Source organism: Chiloscyllium plagiosum, chromosome 10 (genome assembly GCF_004010195.1).
Source record: "Chiloscyllium plagiosum isolate BGI_BamShark_2017 chromosome 10, ASM401019v2, whole genome shotgun sequence".
Taxonomy (NCBI): domain Eukaryota; kingdom Metazoa; phylum Chordata; class Chondrichthyes; order Orectolobiformes; family Hemiscylliidae; genus Chiloscyllium; species Chiloscyllium plagiosum.
The window spans coordinates 56261888-56287073 of NC_057719.1; the positions used below are offsets into that span (position 1 = coordinate 56261888).

General features: G+C 38.4%; 1 protein-coding gene across 1 annotated transcript; it reads right to left on the reverse strand.

The window, feature by feature from the left end:
* On the reverse strand, positions 1-25058 carry trappc6b (trafficking protein particle complex subunit 6B). Its single transcript, XM_043697808.1, has 6 exons — positions 24765-25058; positions 16223-16290; positions 14352-14469; positions 12309-12392; positions 3806-3899; positions 1-3356 (listed from the first exon to the last, which is right to left on the reverse strand). The coding sequence occupies exons 1-6, from the start codon at positions 24858-24860 to the stop codon at positions 3325-3327; spliced, it is 492 nt and encodes a 163-aa protein (XP_043553743.1). The 5' UTR covers positions 24861-25058; the 3' UTR covers positions 1-3324.
* Positions 25059-25186: the final 128 nt, after the last annotated feature.

Sequence of the window (25186 nt, forward strand, 5' to 3'; positions counted from 1 at the left end):
TTTAGTATTTGCATGTTGGAAAAACAGCAATGTATTTTTCATCCTTTTATTAATGTTTTCAATCCAGTCAAAATATTACATTAAACCTGACAAGTTATAGAATTTATCAATTAGTCTGGTATATACAAGTTATAGAAAGTGAACTCACAAAGATAAAATAAATATGAATTACATTTTAATCAATTCTAGATACCATATTTATACTCAATGCTGGCCTAAATAAAGGAACAATAAACATAGATTGCAGTGTCATTTTTTTTTCCTGGTCTACTTAATTCTCAACAGATATTAACCTACAGTAGAAAACAGGAAGTTATAATTGGGAAAAAACATGATAAACCAGTTAAATACATACTTTGGTTCTGGCTTCACAAAAGGAGCAAACAAATAGCATCCCAATACCAGTCAGATTACAAGATCCAGTGAGGGGGGGAACTGAAGGAATTAAATATTTGTAGAGAAAATATTGGCGAAATTAAAGGCCAATAGCTCACCAACACCCGATAATCTACATCCATTACCAATACAATCCGCGAAAGAGTGCACTGGTGGTCATTTTTCAAGATTTGAGAGAGTATGAAACAGTTTGAATTGGGCAGCAGCTAACGTAACCCCACTATTTAAAAAAGGTATGAAAAACAGTGCATGGGATTGGAGTCAGTATACTGACAGAGAGAGAGAACTGATTGGCAAACAGAAACAAACAGTAGGAATAAACAGCCTTCTTCAGAGTGACAACCAGTGTCTAGTGGGGTACTCGAGGATCAGTGCTTGAAAATATATTTTCATGATTTAGAGATAATATCTCCAAGTTTGCAAACAGTACAAAGGTAGGTGGAAGAGTGTACTGAGAGGAGGATACAGGGATGTTTGAGAGATTTGGATAAACTGAACGAGCGGGCAAGTGTATGGCAATGTAATATAATGTAGTTAAAGATGAAGTTATCCACTTTGGTAGAGAAAAAAGGAAGGCAGATTATCTGAATGGAAATAGGTTGAGAAAATGGGAGGTGCAACTAGACCTGGGTGTCATTGTGGACCAGTCACAGTAAGTATGCAGGTACAGCAGGCAGTGTACAAGGAAAATATGTTAGATTTCATAGCAAGAGGATTTGAAGAGGAGTAGGGATGTTTTGAGGCAGTTGTACAGGGCCTTGGTGAGACAACAGCTGGAGTAGTGTGTGCAGTTTTGGTCTGCTTTGAGGAAGGGTGTTCTTGCTATGGACAGAATGCAACGAAGGTTTACCAGACTGATTCCATGGATGGCAGGACTATGTGATGGAGATTGAAGGTAGTCTTAACCAATCCATTCTATGAAGTTTAGAAAAATGATGGGAGATTTCACTGAAACTCAAAACTCTAAACAGACTGGTCAGGGTAAATGCAGGAAGGATGGTCCCAATGACCAGGGAGTCCAGAACTGGGTCTTACAGTTTAAGTGTATGCAGTCAGCCACTTCGTATACATGATAAATTCATCATCCCAAGAATGATGATGAGCTTGTGGAATTCTCTGCCACAGAAAATGGTTAAGACCAAGTTGTTGCATGTGTTTTCAAGAAGGCATTAGATAAAGGTCTTAGAGCTAAAGGAATCAAAGGACATGGGGAGAAAGCAGGAACCGGGTACTGAAATGATCAGCTATTTTCATATTCAATGGCAGAGCAGACTCAAAGAACTGAATGGCCGCCTCCTCCTATTTTATATGTTAATTGTTCATTGAAATTGTTCAGAACAACTGGTTCTATCTTTTTATTCTCTTGCATACTTCAGCTGTACATACAGTTATAATTCCTGACTACTTTGTAATGAAAGCTGAGGGGAGGTGATGGTCTAGTGATGTTAATCACTGGACTGTTAATTCCAGGTTATGTCCAGGGATCCAGGTTTAAATCCCACCATAGCAGATGGTGGAACTTGAATTCAATAAAAATTTGGAATTTAGAGTCTAATGATGAGCATCAATACATTCCTCCAACAATCGGCAAAAAAAAACAATGTCCTTTAAGGAAGGAAGCTGCCATCTTTGCTATAGGTTTGGAGTTACACTAGGTAATGTTGCTGACTCTTAACTGCCCTCTGGGCATTTAGGATTGGCCAAAGTTTGGCCTCATCCACGACTGTGGAAAAAGAAAACGCCAGTTACTAACAATAACATGCTCGATTTAGCCAAGAAGAGAAACAAAAACAAAAACCACTGCCACTCGGCAACATCAATGGTTACTTCAGCTGGTTAAATGTGTGGGGGTATGGGGACAACTACAGTTTGTTTTGTTGCACACATGACGGAGAACTATTAAACATACAGAGCTATTCTTCAATTTGTTATCTCACCATAATTTTACAGTTATATTGACTAATACTGTTTCGTACTCAGATACCAAATTACAAATTATTATATCTGCATATTCTGTACATATAAGCCTAAGTTACCTTTTTTCAGCACAACATGCTGAGTACATAGTAAAATTTAGCACTTCCATACTAACAGGTTTAAATGTCTTCCCATTTCAGGAGAAATATTTGCAGAATTCTTAAGATAGGGGCTGTATCTGAGAAAACAAAATGCAGTTTTGTTTATATGCAATTTAAAACATCAGTGATGATTCCGCTCTCATTTACTCCATCATCTCATCATCTCATCTGAAAGACAGCATATTTGCTATTACAACATTTTAATCAGTACTGTACTAGTGTGTCAATCTCAATAGGTATGTCAGGAATGGGACTGGACCCCAAATAAGGAGGGCTCTTATGGCACAATGGTAGCTTCCCAACCTTGGGCTAGGTGGTTCAAGTCCCAACTACTCCACAAGTGCATAATAACATGCCTGAACAGGCTAGTTCAAAATTTATCTAAACTGACCAAGGATCTTCACCTAAAATTGTTCTGCCTTGAAATGTTGCAAATGTGTTGTATATTTTAAGAATTTAATTCTGTTCTAAATTTCTGCACTTGCAGTTAGTTTATTTTTACTTTAATTGTATAAAGTAAATATAAAATAACAAGTTTTTTCCAAATGAATTGCAAAGTAAAACAAATAAATCAAGTTAGTTACATCCCTATAAACAAATCAGAATACACACTAGGAGTCCACTTTATTACCTAATCTAAAGTGAATTTTTATTCCGCCAGATGATCAATGCAGTGATAGATGATGATCACTAAAGTCCCATTTAAAAGTTACAAAACTTAAACACAGCTGAAGACAAACATGTAAACAAATTCATTGTCATGTTATTTCACAGGAAATAACAATACTTTCATTGTTTTAAATCATCTAGATTTTCAAAGCTAATACTGGAGTGTTTGTGAAGATATCTTCTACATCTTTTGTATCATTACTTGGAATTTACCTGCAAAAAAAAAAAAGGGATAACTACTTCATTTGGGATATAAAAGCTCTTGCAATTATTTGTTTTAATTAATATCATTTTATCACTGTATACTAACAATCATACTCTTACCTGAATTTGAATACATCCTTGAAGTCAAACTAGAGTTTTCTTAATTTATTATTAAAAAACATTCAAGGAGAAAAAAAATACAAGCCAGAGGTAAAAGCAGACTTTTGGCCAAATATTCTAAAAAGATAACCAACTCTCTTCACTACATTTTGCCAGAATTCTGTTTGATCACCAAAATTAGAAATTCTGATAAAGAGTATCAAAACACATGGATGATGATCAGCTAATCAAACAGTATTAACAACTGATGTGCAGCAACCCCTTTGCTCCAAGCAGTTGTAACATGAAATAAAAATCCTCAAACGCAGCAATTAATTTTAAGACACTAATCAACTTACATGCAGGCATTGCAGTAACTTCCACTGTCACAATACTTTTAATTCCCAAGTTCGATAATGCACCTCGAACTAGTCCACAAGTAAAAGCCAAATACTGAAATAAAAGATATACTGTCAACCTCCTGTAAAGAATATTGCAAATCAATATTAAATTAAAAACTCAGTTAGTTCACAATCAAGTGTCTATTAAATTTCTGAGTGTATGAGACACAAGGTTACGCATTTCCAAGTGTACTGATATTGCTAAAGCTAGACAGTGCCACAATTTAGTGAGCATTCATGAAGAATGAGTTTGAAATGATTGTTAGTAGAAGATACATCTGAATCATGCCCCATGAAATACTGAGGTGCACAAATTTCTCACCTTTCAATATGATCTATTTGTAACATTATTTTGCCTGAATGGATGACTACACCATAGGCAATACTGCAAACACCCACCCCCAACCTGCGGCACATCCACACAATATGTCTTCTAGTTCTTGGATCTCTTAATCATAATTTTTGTCTAATACTATAATAACTTGCTCAATCAACCCATCACCATCACCATCACCCCCTTCTTATTCCTCTTCTCAATAGTCCTGGCCCACCGTATGTAAAACACTAAACCTTCCCCTGTGAGGGAAAGCATTGCTAATACATTATGGTCTTGTTATGCTTGCAGTTCACCAACCTTAATTAAGATGTTACTTGCACTTCATGTACACACCCCAACCCATCTTATTCTATCTTGTACTCCCATCTAATCGCTTACTTCTGAACCAATTTTAAACATTTTTTTGCCTCTCTTAATTCTCTCCACTCTGCTTTCATCCTGGTGACCATCCATTGAGAAAATAATTTAAGTCTTCGCCATAACAACAGATAATGTTTTACTGAAGACATTCCCCAGTCCCACTTCTTACTGGATGCAAACCTCTCGCGTATCGCAATTCCAAAGTCCCATCCCCCCACACCATTTCTCCAGCCACACACAAAGCTATCTTGCTGTGGTTCTGTTCACCGAGCTGGAAGTTTTGTTGCAAACGTTTCGTCCCTTGTCTAGGTGACATCCTCAGTGCTTGGGAGCCTCCTGTGAAGCGCTTCTGTGGTGTTTCCTCCGGCATTTATAGTGGCCTGTCCCTGCCGCTTCCGGTTGTCAGTTTCAGCTGTCCGCTGTAGTGGCCGGTATATTGGGTCCAGGTCGATGTGTTTGTTGATGGAGTTTGTGGATGAGTGCCAAGGTTCTAGGAATTCCCTGGCTGTTCTTTGTTTCGCTTGCCCTATATTGGTAGTGGAGAAAGTGAGGTCTGCAGATGCTGTATTGGTAGTGTTGTCCCAGTCAAATTCATGTTGCTCGTCGTCTGCGTGTGTAGCTAAGGATAGCTGGTCGTGTCGTTTCGTGGGTAGTTGATGTTCGTGGATGCGGATCGTTAGCTGTCTTCCTGTTTGTCCTATATAGTGTTTTGTGCAGTCCTTGCATGGGATTTTGTACACTACATTAGTTTTGCTCATGCTGGGTATCGGGTCCTTCGTTTTGGTGAGTTGTTGTCTGAGAGTGGCTGTTGGTTTGTGTGCTGTTATAAGTCCTAGTGGTCGCAGTAGTCTGGCTGTCATTTCAGAGATGTTCTTGATGTCGCGCATCTATTTCATTTGTGCAATTATAAGAAAAAATCCACTATGGACAAAATAGGCATTTTCATAGCACTAAAAAATAAATTCAGGTTCTGACAAAGGATCACAAGACTGAAGCAGCTGAATTCCTTGCAGTGCCTGACTTGCTGGATTTTCAACACTTTCAGATTACCAACTGGAGCAACTTGCTTATTATGAAAAAAAACTTTAATTCAGTGCACAGTATAAAGATATACACAACATTTGGAGCTTAAAGCTCAGTGCCAGATCAGAAAGGACAGTGGCTGCACACGCACACAGAACTCCACCAAATCTGCAAGTTTTCATTTTTCACAAATTCAGCAAGGAAATAAAAAAGGAAATAAATTAGTTTTGGTGCACGAAGAGCCTATTTAGCTCAAAAATGTCCTTTGAATGAGTATGGATGTCATCTTTTTTGACACCGACAATAAAAATAATTCATTTTTTCTGAAGTTAGGAAGTTCTGTCAAAGTCTTAAGAAACATTCAAGTCAGAGCTTCTGTAGAAGAAAAGAAAACTGCACGACATTCCTAAGCCAGACAATAATCTTGAAGGTATCAAGTGGCCGTTATGTAAATGGCATGAGAGAGCAACAGAATTTAAAAAGGTACAATGAAGTGATTTGCTGTATACAATACATTTAGCTGTGGTTCTGTTCGCCGTGGTGGACAGGCCACTATAAATGCCGGAGGAAACACCACAGAAGCGCTTCACAGGAGGCTCCCAAGCACTGAGGATGTCACCTAGACAGGGGACGAAACGTTTGCAACAAAAACTTCCAGCTCGGCGAACAGAACCACAGCAACGAGCACCCGAGCTACAAATCCTCTCACAAACTTTGAACAAAGCTATCTTATCCTGATATTTCTATACTCAGGACATGCTACTGGAGGTATTCCAGACATTATTATCTTGGAGACCCTGTTTCTTAATTTCCTCCTGAGACACTTTTCAGATCCTCAACATTTCTCTTTCCTACATCACTACTTCCCATGTGGACTATGACTACTGGCTGTTCTCCTTTCTCCCTCAAAAATATTGTGCAGCCTCTTTTTTTTGCCTAACACTAGGGAAGCATCATCGTCTATGGTTTCCCCACAGAAGAGGATGAGTCTCTCCCACTCTCAGGGTGATTCCATATGTGGCTAAACAGATGATGTAGCTACCACAGGTTCTGTTAAACGTGGGAGCAGGTGGTGATCTCAGGAAGAAGTGAGTGGGGCATCGGCCTGGCCTCTGCTACTTCCCCTTGATGGCAAGTCTCAAGGTACTCTGCACCTTCCCAAATGCCCCTCCTCCATTTTGGACGGCCTTGGACCAATAATGTGAGAATGCTGTACATCACCAGTGAGGCCAAGAGGGTTTCACTGAAGCACTTCCTCAATCCATCCGGGGGGTCACCTGTCATTTCAGAGCTGGGAGTAAAGTGCTTGCTTGGGGAATCTCATGTCGGTCATGCGGATGACATGCCTAATCCATCGTAGCCGATCAAGGGTGGTCAGTGCCTCAATGCAGGGATGTTGGCGCGTCTTTCTTCCAGCAGGTTTGCAGGATCTTGCACAGGCGCAGTGGTGATGCTGCGTTGGCACCTTGAGGTACCTACTGGAGACAGTACATGTCTCAGAGCCATGTAGGAGGGCAGGAACCACCACAGCTCCATAAATCATGAACTTGATGTCGGATCTGATGTTGTCCTCAAACACCTTTTACATCAGGTGGCGGAAGGCCGCACCAACACACCGGAGGCAATGCTGGATCTCTTCATCAATAGCAGTTTTGGCCAAAAAGAAAGTTGAGGGCTAGAAAGCATCTCTCTTGGGATTACATTAAGTAGTCACAGAATTATTTAGCTATGAAATTCCCTACAATTCAGTAAATTTCTAAATTTTGCTGTCAGAAATAACTCCACAAACATTGGTACCCTGTCAACAAGTTACCCTTTATTTACATGTGCATAGTATAAGACACTGATCCAGCTAGCTCAAAGCCAGCTCAGAGTGAACAAAACCTCAAACTCCTGGGTTTTTTTTAAAAACAGCTTCAAACGAATAGAAATAAGCAGAAGGAAAACCCAGGAAACAAACAAACAAACAAACACACAATAACCAATAAAGAAAAAGAAAAATTCAAGATAAACTCCTCCTCAGTAGGAAGACACCAACAGCAGTAAATAAGATACACTGACTGTGTGGTTCCAGGCTGTTCATAAAAATCTCTGGTTCATTAATGTCGTTTGGGGAAAAATGTCTACCGTCCTTACCTAGTTTGCCCTACATTTAACTCCAGACCAACAGTAATGTGGGTGACTCTTACTTGGCCCTGAAATGGCACAGTAAGCCAGTCAGTTTACGGGCACTTAGAGATGGGGAATAAATGCTGGCTTTTCTATTTACATTTCTATTTTTTGTCAGCTCTGATAAAAGATTATCAACTTCAAACATTAACTCTTTCTCCTGTAAGTACTGCCTGACTTGCTGAATATTTCACCTCAAATTATTATTGTTATTGTTAGAGAAAATATATATTCCAACTCTCAAGTGATCAGGCAAGTAAATGAGGAATCAAATTGGAGGTTTTTTTGGAGGGAATTATTATGCTACTGCAATTAACTTTATTCACTAAAGAAGTTGCACCTAAAATGTTACTTCTTTCATACTTAGAAAAAGAACAGTCTTCATTACCTATTTAGCAGTTTAGATATTTTCATCTGTTTGGTTCTGTTGCAAGAACTTTTACAATGATCAACCAGAATCCAAGATGCATATATTGTAAATTTTGCTCATTATATTCAAGGGAAGTGATCTAGGCACTGCTGAAAATCAAAGAAAAAAATGAATGTCATTCACAACATCTAATCCACTCGAAGCTTTCCACTGTGACTTTTCAGGTACCTATCTTGAAACAAAATCTGCACAACCTCAAATCTATATGGAATTAGAACTAGACGGACAGCTTCAGCAGGTCTCCATTAAAATGTAATTTTTTGTTAATTAACCAACACAGCTATAGTGGGCTTCATATTAAAATTTTGATTAATGTTCTTTATTATTTCTGTTCATATTTTGAAGAATATTCCTACATTTAATTAACTTGTACATTATTTTAAAACCAGAAAGTAAACCCTGGTCTTTCCTCTCCCAAGTGCGGAAACAAAAAGAAATTTTGCTAATTTTATGAGTTATTGCCATAAAAAGTCTTTTCATTGAATCCTGTATTTTGAAGCACAGAATTTATTTTAATTCTGTTTCGCACCACTCTATCAACCACCTGGTTTAAGGCACAATTCCAATGAAATTTACTCTATATCAAATATTGATTTTGCTGTCCCACAGGATTCATGTTTGTTGATCAATAATTCACTATTTATGAATAACTTACAAAATAGGCACTATACCTTTCTCCTTTAAATTTGTCATAATCATCCCTTTCCCCAAAGGGAAAGGCTCTGACCTTGCTGTTCCTGAAAACTATCACCCCATCTCTAACGTTCCAAGGACCTTGAACAAACTGTCACCTCCCAAACCAATGCCCATCTTTCCCTGAACACTTTTAATCCAAACAGATTTCAGTCCCTACACCTACTCTGCTGCTGACAAGGCGGCTAGTGCAATATTTTACCTAGCTCAATGTCATGCAGGGGGGTGGGGGGGTGCGGCAGCGGCTCTGGCCCGATGAGTCGATTCTCCTGCTCCTCGGATGCTGCCTGACCTGCTGTGCTTTTCCAGCAACACACTCAACTAGTAACAAAGTCAGCCAGCTGGACCTTAGAGAAAACAAGTTTCCTGATTGGACCAGATTAACAGCCTGATGTAAAAGGATGCATGTCAGGGATATTAAGGTCCTGAATGCCTGACTGACAAGCAGAACTATTGTCAAAGACTATTTATTTATAAATAAAGGGTGAATGGTGCCAGGATGACAGCCTTTGAAGAGTTTAAAGTTGGTTAATTGATTGGATCACTGAGCCATGAATCAGTTATCTGTCCAATTCAAAATGCCTCCACTTCATTGAGAATCCAAAGTTACCCAAATGCTGTTTTGGTTAAGCGGCCTGGCCAGATGCTCGGGTGTCAAAATAAACCATCTAGAGTGTAATGCTTGAGATTATATATCAAACTTCCTGTCACCAGAACAGCTCCCCAGCTCATCTTTGAATAGGGGCCGAGGGCTTGTCATGTTGTGGGGTTTCAGTCAGGGCATCAGTATAACGTTTCATCAAGACAATATTCATCCAGTGTTGCACTGAAGTGTCAGCTTAGATTATTTGCTTGAATGTCTGGAGCAAAGCTTTATGCCATAACCTTCTGGCTTCAAAGGGAAACTGCTACTACTGGGCTGAGGGATTACAGGAAAGACAATAATAAGCTATCAAGCAGAAAAGAAATGCAAGCAAATTTACTAAGGTTCATCATTAGTGCCTTAACTACTGAAGTGATGCTGTGCAACCTAAAGTGTTTCCCCTGTGTACAATGAGTACAACAAATGACAGACTAACAAAGCAAATCACTTAAGATTTGGGTAAAGGCAAAATGTTTAAGATTACTTCGAGTAAACACAAACCCCCGAAAAAAAATTCACAATGCCAAGTACAAGAGGAGTTTGTTTGCCTCCTAACAGTCCAAAATCTTGATTAGAGTTCATACTTTAGGAGTGCAGTTCAGCCTAATTAGTACTCAAATCCACATTTACTTCCTGAATTGAATTTTCAGTTCACATTAGTCTTCTTACTACACAATTTTCCATGAATCAAGATATAAATGCAATAAATTATACAAGGATACTAGTGAGAGAGCCACTGTCCCCTACATCAAAGGCATCTCGGAAATGACTGCCAGACTTCTCAGACCCCTTGGCATCATGGTAGCCCATAAACCCACCAATACATTAAAACAGCAGCTAATGAACTTGAAACACCCTATTCAGACAACAAGCAAAAACTAATGTTATTTACAAAATACCATGCAAGAACTGTAACAAATACTACATTGGACGAACATGCAGAAAACTAGCCACCAGGATACATGAACATCAACGAGCCACAAAACAACAACATGACCCTCTCTCACTAGTATCCTTACACAGATGAGGAAGGACACCACTTCGACTAGGCCAACACATCCATCTGAGGACAAGCCAAACAGAGACATGCACGAGAATTCCTAGAAGCATAGCATTCCAACCGGAACTCTATCAACAAACACATGGACTTGGACCCCATTTACCATCCAAGAAAAAGAACAGGAAATGATGTCACCACAGGAAATGATGTCACCAACCCAAGGAAACCCAAACATAGAAATAGAAAGCAGGAAACACCAACAATGCTTTGTCCAGAGGATCACTGAAGATGTTACCCAGTATGGTGTTAAGATGTCCGAAAATGAACCTTCCAGCTCAGCTAGCAAACCTACATCCACATTTGACTGCCTGGATACAGAACTGGCTGGCCCATAGAAAACAAGGGGTGGTAGTAGATGCAATGTATTCAGTCTGGAGCTCAGTAACCAGATAAGGGAAAACGCTTTCAGGATGGCTACTTATAGAGTGCCACAGTTAGATTAGATTAGATTAGATTAGATTAGATTAGATTACTTACAGTGAAATTTACAATGTATGAATAACTTTCATGAGGAAAGTAAATATACTGTAACCATGTTTGTAAATGACAAAAAAATGTGGTTAAATCAAATGATGAGTCTGCCATGGGATATAGCAATGTTAATTGAATAGGCAAAACTTTTATAGATGGAACAGAGTATGGGAACTGTAAAGCTGGGAAAATAGGGCAGATGAATATTTAAGTGGAGAAAGATTGCAGACAAGGTAGAGAACGAAGGGACTTGAGCTGGAAAAGCGCAGCAGGTCAGGCAGCATCCAAGGAGCAGGAGAATCGACGTTTCGGGCATGAGCCCTTCTTCAGGAATTTGGCAAAGGGATTTGGCAGTCCTTGTGCATAAATCACAAAAATCTAGCATCTAAATTCAGCAGGTAATAGGGAGTGTTGTTTTTTTTTGAAAATGAATGGAGTATAAAAATAACTTATTGAAACTAAACATGCCACTAATCACATTACACCTGGAATACAGTGAGTAATTTTGGTCCCTTATCCAAGGAAAGATATAGTGGCATTACAGTCAATCCAGAGAAGGTTCACTAGATTGATCCCAGGTATGAACAACTACCTTATGAGGAGAAATCAAATAGGTTAGCCTATACTCAATGGAATTTAGAAGAACAAAAGGAGAGCTTAATGCAACATACAAGATTCTTAAGGAACTGGAGAGGGTAGAGTAAAATGGTCATTTCTCCTTCTGAGAAATTCTAGGACCAACCAGCATTTTCAGAATGAGGGGTGACCCATTTAATGTAAAGCCAAGGAATGTTTTCCTTCATACTGCAGTGAATTTGGGGAATTCCACACTGCAGAAAACTGTAGAGGCTGGATCAGTAAAGATTTGTCTATATGAGCCTTGAAGATATTTAATCAGCAAGAGAATCAAGGATTATTCGAAAAGTGGAGTTGAATCTTATTGAATAAGAGAGTAAACTAGATGGGCTGAACGGCCTACATCTGCTCCTACATTTTATGGTCATTCCATAATTCAATGACTCTGCATAAAAATCTCCTCCTATATAATCCCTTCACTCTCAATTGTCTTTTAAATGGACCAACCTCTACTACCAATTGAAATGTAATACTGTAGTTACAATAAAAACTTTTTTAAAAACCAGTTAAATCTTCAACTGATGAGCCAATTTTTTTTTGCTGTTCTATCAGTTATATTTCATAACTTAATTCTTTCCAGATCAACAACATGTGGCTCTGTGAACTCATTTATTTATTCAAATTAACTAGACATTGTACCTTAGGTGCATGTTCCAAATATTGTTTCCCTGCAGACATCTGAGTCAAGAGGCGGAATTTATTGTCTTGGAGCACATAAATACCCTGTAAAGTTAAGTTTGAAGGTATCAACACATTTACAAGACAATGTCATAGCAATCTATATGTTATGATAAAACTCAGCATTACACATTAAACTAACTTAATTGACTCCAAGGGGGGTACTGCATTGCCATATGCATCATTCTTTGGTTGAGACACTGAACATAAGGCCATCTTCCTATAATTCAAGGAAATTCTACAAATTCCATTGGCACTATTCAAAGAAAAGCAGGGAGTTCTGTGCCCTAGTCAGCATGTCCACTTTAAATGACAAAAATAAAATGAATTGGTCAGTCATCCGATTGTAGAGGATGCCACAGTAATAAAACACAAGTTCCTGCCTGCAGTTCTTCAGATGGATCCTGTTCATGGTTTTACAGAAGAGGGACTAACAGTCCCATTTTCTTTCGTAAATTGTCAGTTGCGTTTCTCAGGTCAATTTGATGGTATCACTACATGAAACCTAAAAAAACGTTATAACTACAGAATTTTATAGAGCCAAGGAAGTCAGTTTTCTTAAAATGTTATCCACCGAGTCACAATGTTCTGTCCTTTCCTCACATCATTTTAGATTCTTCTTACCTACTCGTTTTGCACTAGATAAAGTACACAGAGATCCGAAGAGGAGAGACGAAGTTAGACCTCAGATAATGGAACCACATTTTCTTAACAAAATAAAATATGACAAGCCAACTTGCATTTGCACTTGTTCTAATTGTTATGGTCCAGACCAGAATCCACCCTCCAGCCAAAGTATATAATGGAGATAGCCTTTACTTTTATATGTTTAAAAGGCAAGTGTAAGGCATTGTGTTCCAGATATGGTTCGACTGGTCCACCACTAGACTTTAATCAAAACACATTTTATTGTTACAACACAGTAAAAATACAACAAAAAAATTAGTACAACTTTCTTGAAATACTTAATGTATATATTGGTTACCCACTAATCATCAACTGTTCCAATATAGGCAACTTCCCATAAACACACCCTTGGCAAAGGCGATTCAACAACGTTATTAAATCTCTTGTGTTGCCTCTCTCCAGTCCAGTAGAAAGAAATAATCTGCCCCTTTTGATTTTCAAAGAGGATGCATCTCTATCTAAGATTTCACTCGAGCAGCAGAGAACTCAAGCTTTCAACTCCAGTAGCCAGCAAAACCTACTCAACTAACTGAAAGCAAAACTAAAGTCTTTGGGTCTGAGAGCCTGACCCCACTCACTCATGATTAGTTTGTCTTACATTTTAGAAACAAACACCCAGGGAGAATTCAAAAGCAGTTTACCAACTGCCTGTCTGAATTTTGGTGGCATTTCAGCACCACCGTGACAACGCTCCTCTGCAAGAGAAACAGGACAGAACCCATCTCTATAAGGCACAATATCATCACAGATTCCTAAAGCATGAAAACAAATCTTTCAGTACAGCCAGTCCACGGGCAACCATAATCCCAAACTAATCTAGTCCCACAGTCTTGCACTTGGCTGATATTCCTCCGTGCATTTCTTATTAATGTACTTATCCAAAATATCTTTTAAACATTGAGGAAATGGTGGATGCAGTAACAAAGTTTACTCCACACACAAACTAAGTCCTTTTTAAAATCTTTTTCCTCTCCCCTTAAAAATATGCTCCCTCGAGTTGAAATCCCCCACCCTAGGGAAATGACACCTGCTCTCCAGCTTATTTATACCCCTCCTGATTCTATAGACTTCTGAGGTCACCCCTCAACCTCCTATGCACCAGTGAAAAAAGTCCCAGTCTCTACTTATGCCTCAAACCCTCCATTCCTGACAATATTCTGGTAAATCTGTTCTGAACCCTGTCTAGCTTGATAATATCCTTCCTATAACAGGGTGGAGGCATATGTCATTATTTATTTTGCCAGCTATAATCAGAAAAATTCATTTTTAAAAATGGAGTGACTGAACTAACAAGCTTTAAATATACAAATTACTTACCTGATGATTAGTCCGAAGATTGTCAATCTGTTTTTTAAATACACTGGTCCAAAAATCTTTACAAATGAATTTCATGACATCCAGTTCATCTTTGAATCGTGCAGTATCTTTAGTAAATCTGTAATAAAATCAGATGAATTATGAACATCCAATTACATTAAAAGTGAACATTATTATCTAAATACTGTTTCAAAGCTGGGATAAGTACATAAGCAAAGTGTAAAAATAGCATCCTGCAAACACTAATTTCACAAAATGAAGAATTCAACTTATAAATTTGTCTTTAAATGAACTGCTGGCTACTTTTAGCAGTGACGTAATTTAAAATTTAAAGCAGGCATGAGTGGAACACATGAAGTTGACAGGGCTTGAGCTTTATTGATATAATCTATCTATATTGATGTCAATAATTTCTTTAATATCAGCTCCTTCCCAAATTAATTCTAACCAATATTGATCATTGCTATATTTAGTGCCAATACAGACAAAGAGCGAGTTATTTTTATATCAAAGCAATTATGGATAGAAGTTGATGATTGGTAACATATTCAATTCTGTATTTTAAAAGTATAGAGCTCCCATACTTTATTGGCAGCAACACTAAAATACACACACTCAAGTATTGTAGATTTAATAACAATACTTTTGTGTATTGGTGGAAGTCTGTGACCTGGAATCAGTGATAAATATTTGCAGCCATTCTATGGTATCATTCCGCATAAAATGTATGATGTGGTCTGAAGCCTTTGAACCAGTGTTTATCTGTGTTTCAAATCCTATTCTAGAAAGGAAGACAAACTGCAGAGACATTGCTCAAAACACAGGAACACACATCAGAGAGGTGCTTTGCAAAGTATATTTTTTTTTAAGTTGCCCGATATGCAAACATTGGCCGTCTAAAGGCACAGGATCCATCAATTACAGATATAATACACTGGGAATTCTAGAAACAAAAACACAAGATAACCTAAGCCACCACACATGCAACTACTGGCAGCAATTACATTACTGAATTAGAGAAACTGACAGAGAGATAAGATTAGGAAACTACTCAAAGAAATTATTGATGGGGAGGAACTGGAAGGCACAGAACCGGTTGTTCCTGATGAGTTCACAAAGGCTGGAATGGAGATGGTTTTGAACTGCTAACAAAATAGCTCCAGTAGGTATTGAGGAAAAAAATAGATTGCTTCATATTATTTCCATTACACAGGAAAATACCACAGGTGCTTAAATAAAAAAGTAAAAAACAGAAAATGCTGGAAATACTTCTCTGACAGGTCCAAAAGCAATTTATGGCATATGGTTTGTTTCGTTTCTAAACAATAAAATGGCAGTCAATTCAAATTAGTTATATTTCTGCTGTAATAAATCATACTTATCATATTGGTTAGCCTCATAAAATAATATTTTATACCTTGCTTAACAGGGTTTGCTATTGTGATGTTTGACTAATTCCAGATTTTTTTTTTAAAAGTCAAACTCAAACCAAGCAAAATTTGGAGCTAGTGCTGCAGAATTCTCTCCAGCCTGTACTCCCTGAAAAATATTCCAGCAAAGCAATTATGAATTAGCCCTAATATTTCTTGAATATGTACAAGATATATAATCCCACAGAAGTGACAATTCCATGTGGCGCAAGCTTCTTGCTTTATGGCCAGCAAAATAGATATCCAAATGCTAAACAATTGAGTTGAAGACTTGACTATGCATTACAAATGCAAAAAATGTTACTTATTTTTAATTCCTGTTTTTCTTCCCACCCCTACAAAAAAAAGTGTACTAATATGATTTGTGATCAGATAGAACAATTAGGATACAGACCACTAATTTATTGTTCAATCGCTTCAAAAGCTGCCACTGCTTGCTACCTTTCAATTAGTCCTTGTCCCACTCTGAATCCCATGTTTTCCAATTTGGTGACACATCTTCCACTTTCCTAAGAAAAGGAAATAAGTATTTAGTTGCATAACTTATGTATTGCCAAAGCACATGGAGGAATTTATGTACTCGTAGATTAGATTTCTCACTTAAGAGTTTTCATGTATTAAAATAATTTATTGACTGAATAAACTGCCCCATATGAAAATAACTTTCATTTTATGTTGTATAGTAAATGATGCAATGTTTTGATATGCCAACATGCACCAATGATGCCTTACTAAATGAGTTTCAATTGGCAAGTTAAAATTCAATCCTCTTAACTCGAAGTTTCTTACCTTGAGAAAAACAAACATGATAGCAAAGTAAATCTAAGTACAAATTCCAGTCAAGTTGTATCTCATTAAATTCAGATTCCTATCTTAGAATTATCCTGCTCTCTGAACTGACTAATTAACATTCAAAAACATGAACCAATTTTAGAAGTTTAAATACTTTAAGTAGGAATAGAAATATTTGCAACTTTAACATCCAAGTCAATGCAACAACATTCTAGAACATTTCAAGTTTCTGCAAGCTTTGATATAACACACAAGTGGACATGGCTTTCTACTTGGAGATATCGGTTTTGAAATTCTAATATTTCAAAAGAAAGACACTTTCAAATATTTTGTTGTTGAAGTAATGGAAAAAAAACTAAATCAAAAAACAAAAATCAGCAGAATCATCACCAAACTATTGACAAAATTACTATTTATGCATAAACAGATTCTAGCTACTAGTAAACAGCTATGAAACGTCAACATAAGACTCTTTGTTAAAACACTAACCCCTTCTAAAAACACCTCTTACACACAGATAGACAACTCAATATTGTTATGGTGGAGAGAAATACTGAAAAGGGGTCCCTGTTGAAGAGGTTCAGTGAGATTATTCCTTTAGTGTGTTAGCACTTCTGCTCCTTGATTTTCCTTCTCCAAGTACTTTCACTTGCTTGCAGGAGGCAAATGGCAACTATTTCACAAGAACATTTCTCTGATTTCTTGTTTAAATGCCACAGCTTAATCAAATGAGGAGGAAAATAAACTGTGTTTTTTCCTTTGCAGTAAGAACAGCTCCTTCCTTTCAGGATGTCTGGTGACTTTCAACCCAAACATTCACACACAAAAGTCTATAGTACTATAGTTGGCAGACAGAACACTTCTCCGGTCAAAACTGGCCAACATTCTCAAGACCAATCAGCTACTTGTGACTGGTCTTGGCTCCAACCTGTAAATAGACTTCCCTCACTGCTTAAACAAACAACAATGTACGAAGCACTTACAATGAGTGTCAGGTAAGTTGTTTTTATAAAGTCTAATAATCCTTTCCACAACCCTTGATTGTTAAAAACAATAATTTTCCTATTTCAGTCTACAATCAAAAGTACAGAAAAGATTGCATCTTAAGTTAATGATTTGTGGTGTTGTAAAGCTAAATAAATTGTAGGGCTTTTTGTTCATAAAATACACAAAACCAAGTGTGTAATGTGTAAGACAGAGTGACAGTGACAGAGAATCAAAAACGAAAGAATTTTGGATGCTGGTGTTAGGTTCTTTTCCCGAGGTTTCACACACAAGATGCAATTCACACATACCAACTTCGGCAAATAGTTAAAGTTTATTAAAGCTTGTACAAGCTAGGTAACCCCTTTGACCCTCTTTGTTGGTCACGCGAAGTTGAGTCAGAGGCCCCAAACAAAGCACATCCCCTTTATTCAGGTCAGTTGGTAATGCTCACAGATACTCTGTCCACTCCTACCCACCCACCCCCATAATCATGTTACCCTGGATACAATAGGAGGAGGTGGTCATCCTTGGAGAGAATTTAAATGTAAATGCCATAATCATGGGGAATTGTTATGCAAACAATCTCCTCACTCAGTGATCCCCAAGACAATGTAGGTGTGATTTGTCCTAGCTTCAGGGGATGGCTATGAAAGCATTTCTGAATCGAAGGGATTGAATGGGAGTTTAATTTGATAAAAGGCGGAGAGTAGTGGTAAATGGCTGGCCAAATGAAGTGTGAGTCATCCACATTCCTGCATTAATGTCAATTCCCCCCCCCCTTTAACATTACAATAATGTTAAGAGAGATAGTACAATTTAATTTTTCAACATTACACTGGAAATCAGAAATAAAACTAGAAATTGACGGAGAAATTCAGCAGGTCTGGCAGTTTCTGTGGAGAGAAAACAGAATTAACACTTCAGGTCCAGTGATCCTTTGTCAGAACTGACAGCTAGGAAAACATTTGTATATATGCTAAAGGGATGGAAGGAGTGAAAGAGAAAAAAATAGTTGAGCAGACAAAAGGGATGGGTGAAAGTCAGCCTGGGAGAATGACTAGTTACTTATGCGCCTGTTAATGGCTGACAATGGGTTATCTGGAGTAGCAACTCATGTGAAGACAGGGCCTGATGTGTGGGGGTTGGGTAAGGATACAGGAAAAGATGCTTAGGCCCCAAAATTATTAAACTTTATAGAGTCCAGAGGTTGCATGATTCCAAGCAGCAATGAGATGCTGTTCTTCCAGCTTGCACAGAGCTTTACAGGAGCACTGTAGCAAGCCCAAGACAGAGATGTTGGCCAGGGAACATGGTGTTGTGTTGAAATGGCAGGCAACCAGAAGCTCGGGGTCATTTTTGTAGAATTACTCTCACTCATAGTAAGAATCATCATATTGTATTTCTAACCAATTGAAACAACAATAAAATGGAGAATTAACCTCCAGTTACAATAAGAAAGAGAAACATTGAAAAAGGATATTGTAAAATGCAATGATATTCTTTTACAGCACAAGTTGATGGCTATGAATCACTAATATCAAACGTTAACTCAAGTTAATGAAAATTCAGGTACTGACAGGTACACTTGTAATGTTAGCTTAGCATTACTAAATCGCCAATACTAATTCAAAGATATGTTAATGTGAATATTCTACATTTCTTCAGGTTAGGATCTTAACAGATCATTGAAACACACCTTTACAATATCTGAATATTACCATTTTAAAGTATATAGTCAAAAAAGTTAGTTAGCATAGCAAACATTTTCCAGGTAGAGTTGCATTTCACAGTTAATAAGTTAAAATAACAACAGTATTCATATTTGCACCTCTAGAGGTAGTTTCTTTATGCTAGCAACTACCTGACCAGGTAACTGAAATAAATGAGAAAAAAAAGTTCACTGTGTTCAAGTTGACTCAGTGGATCTACTCTAAATTCTATTTTGTTTACTGACAAGATAAAAATCTCCCACGATTTGTCAATTAAAAGTAAAGCTTACCATCTATTTTCCAATGACACTCTAAATCAGTCACAATATTTGCATTCTAATGTCCTGCCCTATGGTTAATTCGATCACTGACACCTGTTACAAAAATTGAGCAATGGTTGGCAACTCAGTAATAGAAGTAGTTTTAAGAATTAAAATATATTCAAAATTTGAGAGCTGCTGAATAAAAAACACATGCTGTCAAAGCTTTATCTTGCACTGATCACACTTGAATCACAAGAACACCAAATGTTAAAGGGAATAACAATTTATACTGCTGGAGAAGGTGGTACTCAGTTGTTTGACAAATGAACTCTGATTAGCAGAATCGGTGCTATATACCAGGGAACAGTTAAGTACCAAACTTTTGATTAAATTCAAACCAGGCAAGTTGATTGACTGGTCAAGTCACTGCCATTAACAAGCACCATTGCAGGTCTGAAGATCTCCTCGTGGGTCTGCTCCTGGGCCTGGCCAAACTGGCCATCAACTGGTCAAGGCAGCGAGCAGTGGAGGGGGTTGTTAGGGCCGACTGCCTGCCCCTCTTCCGCGGTTACGTTAGAGCCCAGGTGTCCTTGGAGAAGGAGCACGCAGTGTCCACCAACACGCTGGAGTTGTTCAGGGAGAGGTGGGCGCCGTGGGGAGTGAAGTGCATTATTTCCCCCTCCAACTCTCTTTTGATTTAGTCCCTACCCTCCCCTTCACTGTTTTGATCACACAGCATTGCCCTTCGATGTGAAGGGCACTGCTTGTCACTGGCCACTCGGGTGTTTTCCTATCTTCCTGGTGGTGGAAATTGAATTTTAAAAAAAAGAAAAAAAAACAACGCACCATTGGCTGTCCCCAAGCTTCTGTATGATTGAAAAAGTGTGAATGCATGGATGTGTTCTGTTTGCATACATTAAGAAATCTTCATGACATTGAGATGCCAGTGTTGGACTGGGGTAGACAAAGTCAGATGGTTATAGTCCAACAGGTTTATTTGTAATCACAAGCTTTCAGAGCGCAGTCCCTTTGTCAGTGAAGTGAGAGAAGAGAACACTGACACAGAATTTATAGGCAGTGAGATCAAAAGATCATACAACCGGTATGCATGGGCAAAGTTAAAAATCATACAACACCAGGTTATAGTCCAACAGGTTTAATGGCATCTCCAAATCAAAAGGTATGAGTGGAGTGTAAGAAATTTTCAGTTAGTTGTTTTGGTTTAGCACCATGTCATGCAAGATCAATGGGTGGATCTTAGTTTCAAGCCAAGAACATGATTAAGTTTCCTACAATTCTGCTTTCATTATGGTACCTCACTGGCAACTTTAGTTTTTATACTATGTGAACAGAAACAAATTTAAGACAATTGTTTCACTTTGTTTGTTCGCTTTCTTTTGTTCTTCCTATATTGCATGCAACTTCCTTCCTTCCAAACTGCTGTGGCACTGGCTACATGGACAAGTATTAACTGCACTATTCCTCCTCCAGTGGGAAATATTGATTGTCCAGTGCACACGACTTCAATTAGAACGGTTAGATCCTGCAATATAGTAGTTTAGTGCTGTGTCAACCGCACGTCAAATAAACATCATGGTTCCATAATCTAGAAAATCCATTGTTGTCCTGCTTCCCCACTTCTTTCAATGAAACTTGTAATGAATTAACAACAATTCAAACAAATTCTCACATTCATTCCAGTTATAAAAATAAATTCTTGGCAATAATAGTGAGTGCATGCAATAAACAGACTTGGGAGCACAGACAAACAGGACACAAGAATTGATGAATTGGGTGGACATATAGCAGATGAAATTTAATGCAAAAGTGCGAGTCGGTACATTTTTCTAGCAAAGAACCAGGACGCAATGTAAAGTAAAGAGTATGCAAAACTCAGAGCTCTCAGAGTGTACTTGTACAAATGGGTGAAGGTGTTAGAGCAGGTTCAAAAGGCATTTGGGGACCATTTTTTAAAATTTTATTCATGGATATGAAGATTAATAGCTGGGTGAGCATTTATTGCCCATCCCCAATTGCCCTTGACAAGGTGGGTGTGAGCTGTCTTCTTGACCCCTGCAATTCTTGGGGTGTAAGTATCCCCATAGTTTTATTATGAAGACAGCCTGAAATTTTGACCCACAAGTGATGGAATAGCATTCGTGAAAAAAAAAGTGCAGTTCCTAGTTAGGATATTGTGTGGCTTCTAAACAATTCAAGTCCTGGTATTCCCATGCATCAATTGTCCTTTTAGTTGGAAAAGGCTGTGTATGACGATGCTGTCAATGTAAAAAGGTTATTTTCATCCTGGGTTTTTTTGGGGAGAGGGTGTATAGGCAGAGGTGAAGAGGAGTCTAGGGAGCTAGAAAGCTAAAACAGTTTTAACAATGGAAGGGGAGCGGCCAGTTCAGGGTTTTTTTTTTAAAAAACGCTGGAGCAGTCAAAATATGTTTTGAGTACCAGAAAGGTTGCAAGCTTCAGTAAATGATTCTTAATTGACTTTCTCTGAAATCTCTCTGGATGTTGTTCCATCCTGCTTGTAAGAATGTGTGTTTGAACTTACATTTTTGCCAAGGGATGTGTTGATGGGATGTCACTATACTGGAACAGTTAATTAGTTGTTACCGTATCGAGTATTTGGTTAAGTTTTCCAATAGTTAAAAGTTATTCTAAATTCTGCTTCCTTTTGTACTTTAACTGCAGTGTTTAAATAAATGTCTGTTTTGCTTAAAGCCGAATGGTTTGACCAGTTGCATCACACCTGGAACACCCACTTCACATCTACCTTTAAAATAAGAAAAAAAAAGTTAGATTCTAGGCTACCTTCATAAAAATATTTTGACCGGATCTGGGATGGTCCATAACATATGGTTTTAAATGTCACATCAAAAGCCTTCATGTGCTCCTGAAGTCATGGAAGTAGATGGAATGCATTGCTGCCAAAATGCATCAGTGGTGAAGTGAGTGAATGTTGAAGATGGTAAATGAAGTGTCAAACCAAGTTGCTTTACCTTCAACAATGTCAAGTATTTTGAATCTTGTTGGAACTATACTCATCTATGCAAGTGGAGAGTATTCCAACCTCAAATGGCAGACTAGCTTTAGGGAATCATTTACCACCACGTTCCTCGACTTTGACTAGCTCTGTAGTTGGAAGAGCAAGTCAAATGATAAAACCAGAATGTTGATTTTGGGGGATTCAGCAAAATATTACTAAATTATCTAAGGGAGATCCTTAGATTCATTCATGTTTGAGATTGTCATTAACAATGTCCGACAACTTCATACCACACATCAGGCTAGGCCTAGGTCTCTCAACAGTGGCTTGGATAGTTGAAAACAAATAAATTGCAAGGTTAAAAGAGCATAGAGGATTAGTTGCTTATACAGGAAACCATCACAGACACAATAGGCTAACCAAAATCTATCTTTGCTGTAATACTTCTATTTATGAATTACAAAGGAATCATTTGCATACTATCTTTACCTTGACATAAAGCGGTCCCTGCTTTGCAGTGACACAAACAAGGTTGCCGACAGATTTATTTTGAACCTATTGGTTTCAGATCCAACTGCAGTAAAAATACAGTTCACATATCAAAGCAGGACCAAGAAAAATGAATGAAATGCAAAAGCATCTCAAAATGTTTGTCCCTTTTTTCCCTTTCATGATGGGATCACACTGGCAAATCCAGCATTTCATGTCCATCCTAATTATACTTCAGATTGTGTTTAGCCATATTCTTTAACTGACAAGGCTCCATCCCTGCTATTCGATGGGGAATTCCAGAGTTTCTTTTTTAAATTCACTTGTCCAGCATCTACAAGGCACAAGTTAGGAAATGTGACAGAATACTCCCCACTTTTGCCAAGAGGCATGCAGTCCCAACAACATTCAAGAAGTTGACACCATTTAGGACAAAGCAATCAATGGCGCCACATCCACAAGTATCTACTCCCTCCACCACGGACACTCAACAGTATGTGCTATCTACAAAATGCACTGCAGAAATTCACCAAACATCCTTAGACAGAACCTTTCTAACCCACAACAACTTCTAATTAGAAGGATAAGGGCAGCAGATACATGGGAACACCAACTACAAGTTCCTCTGCAAGTCATTCACCATCCAAACTTGGAAATATATTGCTGCTCCTTTTTTGTTGCTAGGTGAAACTCCTGAAATTCCCAAAGGGCATTGTGGCTATACCTACAGCATGTGGATTGCAGTGGTTCAAGATAACAGCTCACCACCACCTTCTCCAGGACAACTAGGGATTGGCAATAAAGTCAAAAAGTGTAGCACTGGAAAAGCACAGCAGGTCAAGCAGTATCAGAGGATCAGGAGAATCAACATTTCAGGCATAAGCCCTTCATCAGGAATGTGGTGGGGGCAATAAAGACTGACCAACCAGCACCATCCATGTCCCATGAATGGATATATAAAAGAAAATTCATTAATACGAAGTGAGGCAGTTGACGCCTTTGAAAACATGGTGTGATTAACCACTTTTTTGATCTGCTGCAGTCCATGTGCTGTAGGTTGACCCACAATTACTCCAACATGGACCCACAAAAGTTCTCTCACAGGAGTATAAAACAAAGTATGATGCCATACCACAGAAGGAGTTTGAGGTTAGAAGACCAGGAGGATGACAATGTGAAAACAAGGATGCGAACGTTTGAATCAAACGTTGCTTGACCATGACCAAAGGGTATCTTTACGTCAAGATAAAAGCAAATTATGACGGATGGTGGAATCTGAAACCAAAAGAGAAAATGCTGGAAAATCTCAGCAGGTCTAACAGCACCTGTAAGGAGAGAAAAGGGTTGTTATCCACATCCACTTCAAAGCCATCAACCACTGCGAAATTGACCATTTCAACAACAAGATACAAAACATGCTAACACTGGGCAGTGAACATTCAAATCTCATGCCTAACATAGTCTAAGCAATAAAAAAAAGACACGAAATGTAAACGTGAAGATGAGCCATTAATTTAACTACAGCGAACTACGGAGTGTATCGACAGCCATTTAAACTGTACGGCACTTAACATTCAACTGGAATTTTAAGTAATTTGAAAGGAATTGTAGAAAGATGCTAAGTATGTTTAATTTTTCAAAAATCTGAAATTGAGGAATTTAAATTCAAATTCAAATTGCGAATTTTAAGCTTCAGCAGTGCCGTACCCATCATTCTTAGCCCAGCCCCGAGTCACTCCCCTCCTCACCATCTCGCCTTGCTCAGCCGATTTATAAACGTAAGAAACGATCTCCGTGTGAAGGAGCTGGAAGAGAGCCTCGTCCGCCATCTCCTGCCTGTTCATGTTACAGCCGCTGTCTCCACGCCGCTCAGCTCTGACTCACGGCCGTTCAAGGCTGGCTCGAGCCCGGGCGGGCCCGGTTCCCATTCCAACTGCCGCACGCGTTGGGGGGTGGGGGAAAGACACGTCACTTCCTGATGCTTGGCTCCTATGCAAGGTCCTGAATAACCGCAATTGGAATGCTAAAATAAAATCACACAACCACCAGGTTATAGCCCAACAGGTTTAATTGGAAGCACACTAGCTTTCGGAGCGACGCTCCTTCATCAGGTGATTGTGGAGGGCTTGATCGTAACACAGAATTTATAGCAAAAATTTACAGTGTGATG

Bases quoted from the DNA above. Each gene is read 5' to 3' on its own strand.
- trappc6b (XM_043697808.1), bottom strand. From the start codon at position 24,860: ATGAACAGGCAGGAGATGGCGGACGAGGCTCTCTTCCAGCTCCTTCAC. The intron at 14,470-16,222 runs GTAGCAAGCAGT...ATTTTATTACAG, and splicing joins GGACAAGGACTAATTGAAAG to ATTTACTAAAGATACTGCAC. The intron at 3,357-3,805 runs GTAAGTTGATTA...TTTTTTTTGCAG, and splicing joins AGTTACTGCAATGCCTGCAT to GTAAATTCCAAGTAATGATA.